Below are 15,123 nucleotides of genomic sequence, written 5' to 3'. Positions count from 1 at the left end.
ATGCCTGAGTTAAGTTTTGGGTTTCTTTATTGTTTATAGTATTAGCAATTGAACTTGGCCTCGTGCATGCTAAGAAAATGCTCTACCCCAAAACTGTATGTCCCCAGCCCCCACCCTTCTTGTTTTGTTGTGTTTTGTTTTCATCACTAGGTTTTCCAGGCTAGTCCCACCTCTGATTACAGCTTGAGAGAGTAATTTTTATATTGTCCTCAGCTTAAGAAATGGTAGGGTATTCCCATTAGCTAATCGACCTGTACACTTCACTAGAACGGTTCAAAATACATTTGCCTTAAACACAGATCTAAACATATATAGGTCTGGGTGTAGAAAAATTCATAGAGTGAGTTATTTTAACTTCAGTATCATAGAAGTCTCAGGCTTTGGGTTCTTGATATTTATTAAAATGTAACCTAGTGTATTTGATATTCCTGAGACCCTGACTCCAGTCTGATTTCCTAAAGAGTAGAGGACTAGCAGGTAACTTGAATAATCCTTCAGTTTCTCTTCCTTTAGTGGAGTAAAACTGACTCCATTGGGCTAGCAAAGATGTGGTATGTATCTGTACTCCTCTGGCAACCCAGTAAGTTGTAAGCTTCTGAAGTGTGGCTGCCACTGTTGATGTATAAGAAGAACAGGATTGTCTGCTACATTCACAGTGATAATAAAACCTGGTTGAAAGGGGCAGCTGGAGAATCTTTATTTTAGATCTAGAAGAATCAATGAAGCATAACAAGCTGAGCTTGAAATGGGGCTTCTGTGTCACATATGGGACGGAAGGAAGTTTCTTTCAGGAGAATCAGCTACTGCATTCTCTCATTTTGTTTTCCTCCTTTAGGAAGCAATAGCTTCATCTGGAAGTAAACGCTGGGTTTCACAATGGGCTAGTTTGGCTGCTAATCATACAAGGCATGATCCAGAAGAAAGGTTAATGGAATTGTCTGCAACTGTAGAAAATGGTAATTTCTTCTTTCTCATCCTTCATTTTTTAACCTTCTCGCTCTCTCTCTCTCTTTCTCTCTCTTTAATGGATGTGTTTAAAAAAAACAAGCTAAACTTAATATACTAATAAGTAAATTAAGCTTAAATAAACATTCTTATATTTTGAACAGTGTGTTGAATTCAAGTAAGATGATAGGTTTTAATGAACATTTTGTATTTTAGGAGATTCTAAGTAGTGAAAAGTGTCTAAATAATAAAGCCTTTTCCTTTTTCCTGCAATGTTGGAAGTAAACTGAGGAGTTCATTGTACATGTTATACAAGATGCTATGCGATGCCACCTACCAAGTCCTTTCCCTTAAAAACTTTGATGTGGTTCATAAGTTAAACCTTCCCAAATCAAAAGGATACCTCATAAGATTTAGTATTTCATTCCTAGACACTCTGCTCTTTTGTTGTAAATTTTTGCTATTCAAGTATAATTTAAAAACTTTAAAAAATACTTTTCTTGAAATGCCAATCTGTTAGGACAGTATGCAAATATCATATTATAATCATAAAGGCAATAACTAGTAGATTAGCAATATATAAATGTATATTATGAGTTAAGATGTCAAAATGCTGATTTAATTATTTTTCATTATGTTCTTAAGTAATGTCACCTCATAACACATTAAGTGTATAGAATTCTAAATTGTCAGTTTAGACTTAAACTTTTTACACTTAACACATTTTAAAAACAAAACAATTAGATTTACTATGAATCACCTTATAAAAATCTTTTAAATATGATCAAATTTATTTTGTCTCTGTCTTGTAGCTTCAAAGTATTTACTTTTGTATTAGGATCTGCTAAATTGAAAAAAAAAATGGTATATTAAGCTGCCTTACTATACCAAAAAATTATGCCTTGAAAGTCCTTTGGTTTATAAAACTATGACAAATCCTGTCACTTTTTACTATTTTCACATATATTGGTTTTTTGATGCCTTGCTAAGAGCAAAGGTATTTTGATACACACACACACACTTAAGAAGTACAAATTTTCCACAATGAAGGTATTCATTTTATACTGAGGACATTTTCAAACATATCTTAAAGTTCAGTATAAGTTGACACTCCTATTAATGTGTGTCCTTTTGCTCTAATGAATTTCTACTTTGATGTTTTTATTGTAGAGACAGATACTGGTGAAGCTGGTGTTTCACTGAGAAGTACTAGCTCTGCAGCTTCCTTGACTAGTCAGGGAGAAAGGAAGAGGCGAACTCTTCCCCAGCTCCCAAATGAAGAAAAGCCCCTGGAGAGCTCCAGAGCAAAGGTGGTAACGCAGAGGTCAGAGATAGGAGAGAAGCAAGACACGGAACTGCAGGAAAAAGAAGCTCCTGCGCAGGGATACCACAGTGAGAAGCACGATGCGGACAGAGGCCTGAGTAAAATGAGCAGGGCGGTCAATGGTGAGATTCCTAAACCCGGTGGAGACAGCAAAGGCCTCCTTCACTCAAGCAGCTCTTCTAACAAGGAGAGAAGTGAAACTGATAAAGAAACTTCTTTGGTAAAACAAACATTAGCTAAAATCCAACAACAGCAGGAACAAAAGGAACAGGCCCAGTGGACTCCAACTAAATTTTCTTCAAAAAGTGCTTCAGGACACATAGATAAATGTAGGGAGGAATCTTCTAAGCAAGAGTCCCAACTTGTAGAAAAAAGTTCAGGACATTCTACGAGCAAAGGAGAAAGAGTAATACAAAATGAAAGCAAGAGAAGAAAAGCTGAGGAAATTCAAAAAAGTCAGATTTCAAAAGGAGACAAGAAAGAATTCTCCAAGTCATTAGTGCGACAAGGGAGTTTCACCATAGACAAACCCAGTTCAAACATACCCATAGAACTTATTCCCCATATCAATAAGCAGAATTCATCTGCTCCCACCTCCTTAGCATTGACATCTGCAAGTAGACTCCGAGACAGGAGTGACTCTTTGGATACTGATTCCAGCATGGACACAACCTTGATTCTAAAAGACACGGAAGCAGTGATGGCTTTTCTAGAAGCTAAACTGCGTGAAGATAATAATAAAACTGATGAAGGCCCAGATACTCCTAGTTACAATAGAGACAATTCTATTTCACCAGAATCTGATGTGGACACAGCCAGTACAATCAGTCTGGTTACTGGAGAGACTGAAAGAAAGTCTACCCAAAAGCGGAAGAGTTTCACTAGTCTCTATAAAGATAGGTGTTCCACAGGTTCCCCTTCCAAAGATGTTACAAAGTCAGGCACTAGGGACAAAATTGAAAAGAAAGCAAAGAGCCGTTCTACAGATGTAGGCACAAGAGCAGATGGTCGGAAATTTGTGCAGTCCAGTGGAAGAATGCGGCAGCCTTCCGTAGACTTAACAGATGATGACCAGACCTCTAGTGTACCTCATTCTGCTATCTCTGACATTATGTCATCTGACCAGGAAACATACTCCTGCAAACCTCATGGGAGGACTCCACTTACCTCAGCTGATGAGCACAACATACATTCCAAACTGGAAGGAGGCAAAGCAGCAAAGTCTAAGACCTCTCCTGTTGCCTCTGGTTCATCAAGTAAATCAACCACTCTCCCAAGGCCACGGCCCACCAGGACTTCCCTCCTGCGCAGAGCCCGGCTTGGTGAGGCTTCCGACAGTGAACTTGCTGATGCTGACAAAGCATCTGTTGCTTCTGAAGTGTCCACCACAAGTTCCACATCAAAACCACCTACTGGAAGGCGAACCATCTCTAGGATTGATTTATTGGCTCAGCCTCGAAGAACAAGACTTGGCTCATTATCTGCCCGTAGTGATTCTGAAGCTACAATATCAAGAAGCAGTGCCTCTTCTCGCACTGCAGAAGCTGTCATTAGGAGTGGAGCCAGATTAGTGCCATCAGATAAACTTTCTCCTAGAACTAGAGCTAACAGTATCTCTCGGCTCTCAGACTCCAAGGTCAAAAGCATGACCTCCACTCACGGCTCTCCTTCAGGTAATTGGATGCAGATTTTTAATAACATTAGCATGTTCTCCATGTGGGCTCTTTATTAAGAATTAAATTTTCTAGCTGTCCTAGCAAAATAATTCAAGAATATGGTTAAAATTAGAGACTTAATGCCCCCTCCTCCATTAAAATATAAAACTCCAATTAAAGTCTTACACAAAATAGTGGTTTCAAAGTAAGAAATTGACTGAACAGATTTAGGAGTTTTAACTTTTTATTTGATGATGTTACATTTGTCTGTCAAAATTATGTTAGGAATTACTGTCTATTTTAAAGGTAATGTTATGCTTCTAATGCCAGGTGTTTTAGATTTTTGTATGAAACTGAAGAAAAAAATACCTTTTTTAGGCCTTTTAAAAATACATGACTGGTTTAAAAAATGTTTCATATATTTACACATTTATAGTTGGAGCTATTGAAAATTAACTCATCACTTATTTCAGTGGAAGAGAGTGGATGCATAGGGCAATCACTAAACATATGTAGATCAAACTCAATTAGAAATTTAGTTGTGAGCATTATCTCACAATGTACTGTTGTAGCATTTAACTGTAGTAATTACCTGACTATAACCACAATCACCACTTATTGTCTCCCAGCACTGAGGTGTTATTGACTTATTTGTATTTCATATTTAAGCTGAAGCCACTGGGAATCTGTGACTGCAGCTTTGAGGAAGCTAGCTACTTGTGTGTATCCTCTAAGCATGTGTTTATTACCTCACAATCAGCTGCATGTATGGGTGGCTGAAAAGGCCAGGATAGGTAGACCAGCTGCTGGAAGACTGGAAGGTTTATGATTCTTATCAGCAGGCTTAGTGAGCCCCAAGTCTTGAATTAAAAGTAGAGGAACTCTGGTGCGTAATCTTCCTTTTATTTTTGCTTGATTTATAATACATCCTCCACAATTCAAAACCAACAGTACTTCGTAAAGATTTTTTTCCCTCTTTCTGTTCTTCCTTTTCATTGCTGCTTTTGCTACTCCATTTTTTTTTTTTTTTTTTAGTCCACACTGGTGCCTTTAATAATAAGTTATAGACTACATTAGAACTAGATGTAGACTGAAACTAGAGAATATCCAGTTGAGCTTCCTAAAGGAAAAATGATATTCTAATCTTTTCTCACATATCAATCTTTAATTATTTATGAATTGTTAGTTATTTGTTTCTTATGGCTCTACCTTCTCAGTTCATTTTCTTTGTGCTGCATTCTGTGGAGTGCACCCATATTTCTTCGCAATACTGCCTCACCTCCATTTAAGCATTACGTTTCCTTCCATCCTAACATGAGCTGTGATGTAAGTTGTGTGTTACCAGGGAGCATGAAGTAGCTTCTTCTCTTCTGATTAACTAACTCTTACTGCAGGAGTAATCTAGTTTTATTCCTTATTCTTTAGCAGGAGGGACTTATTTAAGATGTGGTCTAAAGAGGATTGCTTGGAAAGTCTGAGAAACAAGTATAAGATTTCATATTATAAATAGAGTAAATTTTACTTCTGGTTTGAATACAGATATTGATACTCACTTTTCTGTATCGAAAACAGATTGAAAACCCTTGAATTCCTTAATGAAATTCCCTAGGTAAAATTGAGATAAGTGTTACATTTATTCTTTAAATTTATTAGTTTAGATATTACATAATTAGAGTTATGGAATTTAAGATCTAGAAAGGATATTTAGGGAACTCAGACCAGGAGATGAAATAACCTAACCTGATCAACTCTCATTGCAGAAGGAGAATCCAAGGCCTTTTACTAACTTTTGTTACTCTACTATTAAGAAACAGTACTGTTTCCTAGCTTCCAGAAGACAGCTAGTATCTGTTATGTCATTACTAGAAGTAGATACAAGATGGATATGAAATAGTTTTGGTGTTATTCACTAAAACAGTGGAATCTTGCTATTTTATCCAGTCCACGTCAGTGAAAAATATGCTAAATAGTTGTTGCAAGGAATGATTACTAGAAGGTTTATGTTTGATTTTAACAGTCGAATGTCTTTGATGCTATAACATTTTTATTTAAGATAACTGCATAATCTTGAGCGGGGGAAAAAAGAAAATTAAGGCTTAAAAAAACATGGAATCAAACTGGTCAATGGGTCCATTTTCCATGTGACTTTAAAGACCTGGGAGTTATCTATCACGTGATCAAGTCCGTATTGACATATGTAAAAATTATTTTGTAGTGTTTTGATTCAGTATTTTCGACTTAGTTATTATTAGGTTTTTCTTTCATTTAATATGGTAAGAATTGATGGTTAGAAATTTCTAGCATTAAGAAAAAAGGAAAAGAAATGTCTAGCATTATTGGTAGCAATTCTTTTATGCTTCTATGGTAGAATTTGCTTTTAAGGGTTTAACGACATGCCTTTCTTCTATATTCTTTTGGTGACAATGGAAATACCCAGGTTTATTTTGTTCAAGATTTTGGTGTTTAAAATTAAGTACCCTAAGTTATCACAATAAAGCAGTCGACCAACTGTCTTGGTGAATACCCATAATTCCAGAACTTGGGTAGCTAAAGCAAGAGGACTTCAGTATGTTCCAGGCCAGCCTGGGCTACTTAATGTATTCCAGGCTTGGACTATATATAGCAAGACCAACCCTGTCTCTAAAAGCTATATATATTGCTATGAGTACCAGTGCCACCACTACTAATAAAGTAGCTGGTGTCACTGTTGTAAGTGTACAGTTTAGAAAGTGTTGTTAATATTTTTAGGACATCTGCTCAACCATATTTGTAGCAGCTTCATTTGTAATAGCCAGAATCTGGAAACAACCCAGATTTCCCTCAGGGAGGAATGGATACAGAAATTGTGATACATTTACACAATGGAATACTACTCAGCTATTAAAAACAAGGAAAACATGAAATTTGCAGGAAAATGGTAGGAACTAGAAAAGATCATCCTGAATGAGGCATCCCAGAAGCAGAAAGATACACATGGTATATTCTCACTTATAAGTGGATATTAAACATATAATGTAAGATAAACATACTAAATCTAAACATAGTAAAATCTAAGCAAGAAGGAGGACCCTGGGTAAAATGATCAGTCCTCATTCAGAAAAGCAAACTAGATGGACATCGGAAGAGGGAGAAAACAGGGAACAGGACAGGAGCCTACCACAGGGCCTCTGAAAGACTCTACCCAGCAAGGTATCAAAGCAGATGCTAAGACTCATAGCCAAACTTTGGGCAGAGTGCAGGGAATCTTATGAAAGAAGGGGGAGAGAGAAAGACCTGGAGGGGACAGGAACTCTACAAGGAGAGCAAGAGAACCAAAAAAAATTGGGCCCAGAGCTCTTTTCTGAGACTGATAGTCCAACCAAGGACCGTGCATGTAGATAAACGAGAACCCCTGCACAGATGTAGCCCATGGCAGTTCAGTGTCTAAGTGGTTTCCCTAGTAATGGAAACAGGGACTGTCTCTGACATGAACTCAGTGACTCGCTCTTTGATCACCTCCCCCTGAGGGAGGAGCAGCCTTTTCAGGCTACAGAGGAAGACAAAGCAGCCAATTCTGATGAGACCTGATAAGCTAGGGTCAGAGGGAAGGGGAGGAGGACCTCCTCTATCAGTGTACTTGGGGAGGGGCATGGGAAGAGATGAGGGAGGGAGAGTAGGATTGGGAGGGAACAAGAGGGGGGACTACTGCAGGGATATAAAGTGAATAAACTATTAATAAAAAAGAAAGTGTTAATATTTTTAATCTTTGTCTTAAATGTTTCCCTTCTTATTCTAAATTTCAAAATTGAAACAGTGAAAATTAAACAGTGAGCATTCTTTAATTTTTATTCACATGAACAGTGCAAATACAAAACATTCTCAGAAAATTTTGCTGCCCAGATGATCCTTCTAATAAATATTAATAAATATACACAACAAAACTTGTTTGTACTTTAATTCCCCTTTTAAGTACTCTGATATGTAATGAGAATAAAATGTATTTGATCTTTTTTGCTAAATATGTAGTTATATTTTAAGATCAACATAGCTTTAGTTATATTAAAAAGCATACACAGCTGTGTATTAATAAATCCTTTTTACTCTAGATATCACAGATAATAGTATTTTTGTAGTAAACATTATACTTTACACCTTTAGCAAGAAAGGAATGTTGTACACTTTATAACTAATTTTTTTATTTTTTGGCAGGGTGACAGTAAGCTATTTATCAAAATAAAGTTTAGCACATAATTTTATTTTTCAAAGGAATATAAAAATACATATATGATATGTACCTTTGAAACATATGATTCTGCTTGCTTTTTTAAAATAAATTTTATAATGTTATAAACAGATCAGTTTCTTGTGGCCTACAAGATTAAAATGATCTTGAAACTTGCTTTCATTTTAATATGTATTGATAGCTAGTAATTCACCAACCAACAAATTAGACATTGGTACTTTAAACATCTATAGTGTAGGTTTTCAATTTAGTGATCTAATAAATGTCTTAGTAAGATCAGTATCTCAAATGAACCTGATTAAATAAATTAAATGTATTTCTATAAACAGTAGAAAATTCAAAAGAATGAAAGTAATTTTATTTAATCTGAATAGGTAAAAAACAAAATCAGAAAATCTTCTATAATCTATTTTCCTGTCATTCCACTTTCTCTTTTTTTTCTCTCATATGGACTTATTCCATGGGTTCAGAGTTGGTCTTCCCTGCTCTGTTAAACCTTCCTAAAAACATGCTCATAGACACCAACAGAGTTGTGTTCCCATGATGACTTGAAATCCTGTGAGGTTAACAATGAATGAAATATTAACTATCGCACTCCTCATCAGAAGAAAAAGTGTTTGTTCTTTTTGTGGAGACCCATGAGCTTTCTCTACATTTGCTTAGTCTCCTGTACCTGTCAATCTAGGTCCTAACCCAGGAGCTGCAAATAGGACTTTATTGAAGCATTATTTCTCTGCTTTAAGCTATCTCCAGTGGCAATGTATATCAGTTTAATCTAAGAGCAAGAAAAATACAATTTGGAGAAGAAGTATCAGGAAAGTATGAAAGTCTAGTGTAGGATGAAGAAAACCCAGGCTTCACTTGCCTTCTATAGAGAGTAGGTCAAATTCAGAATGGAGAAAGGAGAGAAAGAAAATTCATATAGTTAGTGGCAGTTGGGAATTACAGCAGTTGCTAATATTTTTTGTCACTTTGAATACCAAAGGCATTTCATGCTTCTAGAATTTATAAATGCAAATGATGTCTATCCAGGAATCCATTCATTATTCAGAACTATTCTAAATCATTTGCTAATCAAACCCATCGCCTAAGTGCTAGGCATACATTCGTTGTTAAATATTTCTTGCCCTTGTGAAGTTTACTATGAATTAGACATTATTTTCTCTGTTATTTACTTGTTTATACTTTATAATTTACTTGTATGTTTTATTCTTTTATTAACATTAGTAAAATGTCTATTAATTTGTCTTCTGATTTTTAATGTGTCAGCAATAACATTTTATATGTCTTTATTGACTAAGAAAGTAATTGCCACTTTCTTTAATGTGACTATCTCCTGTGCCTCAAATGTCAGTGATTGTGAGAGTAGCTTTTGTAGTTTCATGGTTTGTAGATTTTACACCATTGTCTAGTTTGGCCATATGTCTTCAGTGTTAAAGCGGCACAGAGTTGTATTGAAGATGCTTTGTTGTGTTTTTTTTACCATGTAAAAAGATTTTTTCCAACCATAGCATAACAGGATGTTGAATGACAGAGGTAATGTTTTTTTTTTTCTGCCATCAAGGCATAATTTCTGTAGCAGGAATTATGCACATTTGTGTGTGGGGAAAAGAGGGATTTCATCATCTCCGTGTTGAAAGTCCATGTGGCATGAGGAAATCTTTTTCCTTTTTATTTTTGTCTTGTTGGTGGTTTTGCTGTCATTTAAAAAGCATCCATATCTCTACTCAAGAAGTATTTGCAACTGAAAAACACCTACATTAAGCATATATGACTAGAGCTTGCTTAGTTGTTTATCATTATGAACTTTTTCATCTGAATGTTTATTTACTACACTATGAAAAAACATGGTTGTTCAATTGTTTTTAATTATTCATTGTTTTTAATTCACCAGAGTGTAATGTTTCTATATTTAAGGAGTAATAGACTTAAAATTTTCCGTGAGGTCTATGTCTTAGTTCCTGAAAATTGTGCTGTGTGTGAACTCTCGTGATTTTGAAATCATGATTTTTATTTTAAATTCTTAAAATGATAACATAATAACTCTTTTTTTAATAATTAAACAAATTTAGTAAATTCAAGATGGAGGCGCTTTCCTACTGATTATGCTTCCACCTCAGAAGATGAATTTGGATCAAACCGTAATTCCCCTAAACATACTCGTCTACGTACTTCTCCAGCCCTGAAAACCACTCGCATGCAGAGTAGTGGATCAGCAATGCCTGCCAGTTCTTCCTTCAAGCACCGAATTAAAGAACAGGAAGACTATATCCGAGACTGGACCGCCCATCGAGAAGAGATAGCCAGGTTGGTTTTCAGTCTTTTATCAGCTTTGCAGGCTTTTGGGGGCTGGAGAGAGCCGCCTTGGCATTTAAAGGGCAAAAAAAAAAACAAACCTCGGTTTGTTTCCTAATACCCACATCACAGATCATGACTCTTAAGTCTAGTTCCCAGAAATCCGATACCTCTTCTGACCTCCACAGGTTGCTGCAGTATGTTTATGTATGCAGACATTACTCAGGAACACACACACAGAAAGTAAAACAAATGTTTTTTTAAAAAAATTAAAAACATTGCAGGTTAATAACAAAAGTTTGCTTCTTCATTTGTACAAATTATGTCAAAAATTAAATCCCCAAGTTTTAATTAAATGTCTCATCAAAAGAATTACTCTCTATCATACTTTCCCTTTTGTTTTCATTTTAAATTATTTAATGTTCATGTTGTTGACATAGGGCAGAACACATCATAGTATCCATTTATTTTGTTCTCCTCACTCTCTAAAATTTCTAGTAGAGATGCTGGTAAAGATAACTTTTGAACGGTAGTTAAAATCCTCATAGTTAATATTTGTTTGGTCAGAGTACAGATTGTTCTCCTTTTAATCTAATATAAAGGAACAGATAGGCTCCTAATGTTACTAGGCAACTTTGAATAGGCACATTTTTACCTGTATTATTGTTTGGTTTTTGAGACAGTTTTGCTGTAAAATCTAAGTTTAGTTGACCATGAATTTGGGATTCTCTTTCTAGGCCTCAAATGTTGGGGTTACAGGTATACTCTACCTTGCCTGGTTTTGCTTACATTTTTATAAATTCATGAAGTGCAATTAATTCAGCCCCTCACCTAAAACATGATGATTATGACTATTGAATGATTGCTTATAACCATTGCGTACGTATGAAAAGTGAAGCTCACATTGCAAATATGATTACTAATACTACATTTAAACACTTCAGACTCAACAGAGACCATAAGAGCTGAAACCTAAGGACTTTGTTTAACTCTTAAGATTTTTAAATTTTAATGTAGAATGCTTACGTTGCATTAAGATTTTTACTGTTACATGCTAATTGGTTTTGCCTTTACACTAAGGCATTAAATTTAATACTTGCAATATTATCAAACAATATATGTACAATTAGTCCATAAGAGAAGCCTCAGCTTACCATAATTTGATCTTGTTTTTTTTCTTTGTTGAATTCTGTGATCAGGTTTGGGGACGGGGGTTGTTGTTCATTTGTTTCAGTTTTAGGTTTTTTGTTGTTGTTGTGTGTTTTTTCAAGACAGGGTTTCTCTGTGTAGCCTTGGCTGTCCTGAAACTTACTCTTGTAGACCAGGCTGGCCTCAAACTCAGAGATTCTCCTGTCTCTGCCTCTTCCTCTCAGGTGCTGGGATTAAGGGCACACACTACCACCGCCCAGTTTGTGGTCAGATTTTTTAATGAAACTATTTATTAAAGATTTTAAGGCAGTTGGTCTAATTAGAGAAAAGTAGTCTGTGAGTCATGGGCTAACAGAGGGTTGCAGTCAGGGAAGCCTGACTTTCTGTGTTTGATCATAGCTGCCAGCAAGTCTTTCTTTGCTCTTGTGTCGTGAAGGTCAAGTGGCACCAAAGAGAACTAGAACGTTCTCTTCCTCCTTGGAAGGCTGTCTGTCCCTCATACTCTGCCATAAACTAGAAAGACCAACCTCCTTGCACTGTTGACGGACAAACCTTTTATTAATCCAGAGAGAGAAGAGTGAACAGTGACTGGAGTCACTGTTTTATTTGTTATGTATATTGTTGTTGCTGTTGTCACTGTTTATTCTGTGAGATTCTAAGCCCAAGCCTTTCTAACAATTTTCATTCCTAGCTACCTCTTTTGTGGGTAAAACTGTATTAATAGGATTAGCCTTTGGGATTTTAGAACTGTTGTTTTTCATGAAAAATAGGATAGGAAGGATGAACAAAACTATAAGAGGAGGGGGATAATGTTTAGTGCTCTAAAAGAGTATTGGTAAGTTAGAGTTACGTAAGAAAAAGTTTTCAATGGCTTTAAATCTAAATAAAAAATAATTGTATTTTTATAGAATATTAATGTCATCTGAAAAAAAACTAAGCATTGAAGAATATTTGAGATATTTATAATTGAGAAATGTAATTGAAACATTGTTACAAAAATAGTTTGTGCTCTGATAGATCCATCTTTTTATTTTTCAATGTAGCCCTTTTTCATTGTTCTTAACCTGTATTTAATAAAAACAAGGTTAATTCAGAATTTTAACTGTATGAGCAAATTAGAGCACAGTTGGTGAAAGGTGATTTTCTTACAGATGTTCTTGATGCATGTGCTTTAGTACAGCATAAGATAAGTCCTCTAGTGAGACTTTGATAGAGTCTAGTGGTTTTATAAATACTTAGGTACACAAAGCTAGAATTTTACCTTTGCAAATGACTACTTCTAACCTTAAAAGGTTACACTGGAATGTTACATGGTTCACATTTGGATCACAAGGAGCTTAATATTATAGTGTTTTAAATTCATTATTTCATATGCATTGTATCAGTTATACTTTGAGAAGAGAATTTCAGATAAAAGAATATTAAGAGAACATTTAAAAACAAAGCCAGTGTAATATTTTATCTCAGCCCTATGATTTGCAAAGATACTATGATCTTTTTTTATATATATCTCTATGGAATTATACTTTGTATTATATTTATATATAAGTGAGTTCTTTATATGTGTTATATAAAATAATTCAAGATTTTTAAGTATTCCCAAAGGATAACATAGTCATATTTTTGTGCTGAAACATAAGAAACCAGTTGGAGCTAGAATCATTGTTAGAGAAAATATTCACAAAGAAAATACTTAAAAACCATGATACTAAATGTTATCACAAGAGATTGTGAACAGAATGAATATTGCTGGCTCTGTGTGGTAACATAAATTATGGTATTGGATCTAACCAGACGGGTCAGAAATAGACTCAGAATCAGACCTGGATTGATGTTCTTTTTTTCACCATAAAGTCTGTAAGTCTGTGATAGGCATAATACCAGTGCTAACATAATAGGTTACTAATTACATGTTAGATTTTAAGAACAACAGAGAAATGTGATAATTTAATTTGTTTAGGACTTAAGTGTTCTGTAAATCCCATAAAATTTATGAGAATCCACTTATAGTTGGAGTTTAAGGCCACCATTAAGTTTGTAATAATTTACAAAATATTTTACTGAAGTATTATAATCAAGAATCTCGACCAGTAAAGGTTTATATTTTCAGTCCAAATTCTAATATTTTTATAGTTTTATATTTTATCATGATAAAATACTTTATGCACTGTATATGTTTTTAGTATTAAAAATAAAAATCTTAAAAGTTCTTTCCTGAACTTCTGATATACCTGTTAGACTGTAAAGTATTTTACAACATACGTCTCTAAAGAAAAAACCTTTAATTTATTGAATAAGATAAGTGTCATTACCAAACATGTGAAAATCACAAACTTTCTGATCCAAAGTACATTTTTCTGCCTGTTTCAATTTTTTTTTAATTTTTTATTAATTACATTTTATTCATTTTGTATCCCCCCATAAACCCCTCCCTCCTCCCCTCCCGATCTCACCCTCCTTCCCCTTTCTGCATGCATGCCCCTCCCCAAGTCCATTGATAGGGGAGGTTCTCCTCTCCTTTCTGATCTTAGTCTATCAGTTCCCATCAAAAGTGGCTGCATTGTCCTCTGCTGTGGCCTGGTAAGGCTGCTCCCCCCTCAGGGGGAGGTGATCAAAGAGCAGGCCAATCAGATTATGTCAGAGGCAGTCCCTCTTCCCATTACTATGTAACCCACTTGGACACTGAACTGCCATGGGCTACATCTGTGCAGGGTTCTAGGTTATCTCCATGAATAGTCCTTGGTTGGAATATGAGTCTTTGGGAAGTTCCCTGTGTTCAAATTTTCTTGTTCTGTTGATCTCCTTTGGAGACCCTGTCCTCCCCAGCTCTTACTATTTCCCACTTCTTACATGAAATTCCATTCACTCTTCCCAACAGTTGGCCATCAGGCTCAGCATCTGCTTTGATAGTCTGCAGGGCAGAGGCTTTCAGAGGCCCTCTGTGGTAGGTTCCTAGTTTGTTTCCTGTTTTCTTCTTCTGGCTTTCAGAAGCCCTCTGTAGAAGGTTCCTAGGTTGTTTCCTGTTTTCTTCTTCTTCTGATGTCCATCCTCTTTGCCTTTCAGGATGGGGATTGACTGTTTTAGTTAGGGTCCTCTCTCTTGCTTAGTTTCTTTAGATGCACAGATTTTAGTGGGTTTGTCCTATGTTGTATGTCTATATGAGTGAGTATATACCGTGTGTGTCTTTTTGCTTCTGGGACAACTCACTCAGGATGATCCTTTCCAGGTCCCACCATTTACCTGCAAATTTCATGATTTCCTTATTTTTCATTGCTGAGTAATATTCTGTTGTATAGATGTACCACAATTTCTGCATCCTTTCTTCAGTTGAGGGGCATCTGGGTTGTTTCCAGCTTCTGGCTATTACAAATAAAGCTGCTACAAACATGGTTGAGCAAATGTCCTTTTTGTTTACTTGAGCCTCTTTTGGATATATGCCTAGGAGTGGTATGGCTTGATCTTGGGGAAGCGCTATTCCTAGTTGTCTGAGAAAGCGCCAGATTGATTTCCAGAGTGGTTGTACAAGTTTACAT

At 35.6% G+C, this 15,123-nt stretch overlaps 1 protein-coding gene across 10 annotated transcripts in view; it reads left to right on the top strand.

The window, feature by feature from the left end:
- The window catches only part of Cep170 (centrosomal protein 170), a 103,471-nt gene that overhangs the window by 65,694 nt on the left and 22,654 nt on the right, over positions 1-15,123 (top strand). For 8 of the 10 annotated variants that reach the window (XM_060364753.1, XM_060364752.1, XM_060364750.1 and 5 more), the window contains 3 exons: positions 836-956; positions 2,116-3,942; positions 10,219-10,453. In XM_060364753.1, the coding sequence (XP_060220736.1) occupies positions 836-956; positions 2,116-3,942; positions 10,219-10,453 (2,183 nt within the window). The remainder of the gene's footprint in view (positions 1-835; positions 957-2,115; positions 3,943-10,218; positions 10,454-15,123) is intronic. The other 2 variants (XM_060364751.1, XM_060364747.1) reach the window with 1 other exon arrangement.

The sequence above is a fragment of the Meriones unguiculatus genome, chromosome 11, assembly GCF_030254825.1.
Source record: "Meriones unguiculatus strain TT.TT164.6M chromosome 11, Bangor_MerUng_6.1, whole genome shotgun sequence".
Taxonomy (NCBI): domain Eukaryota; kingdom Metazoa; phylum Chordata; class Mammalia; order Rodentia; family Muridae; genus Meriones; species Meriones unguiculatus.
The sequence above is the reverse complement of the archived record's forward strand: the minus strand, read 5'-3'. Positions and strand labels throughout refer to the sequence as shown.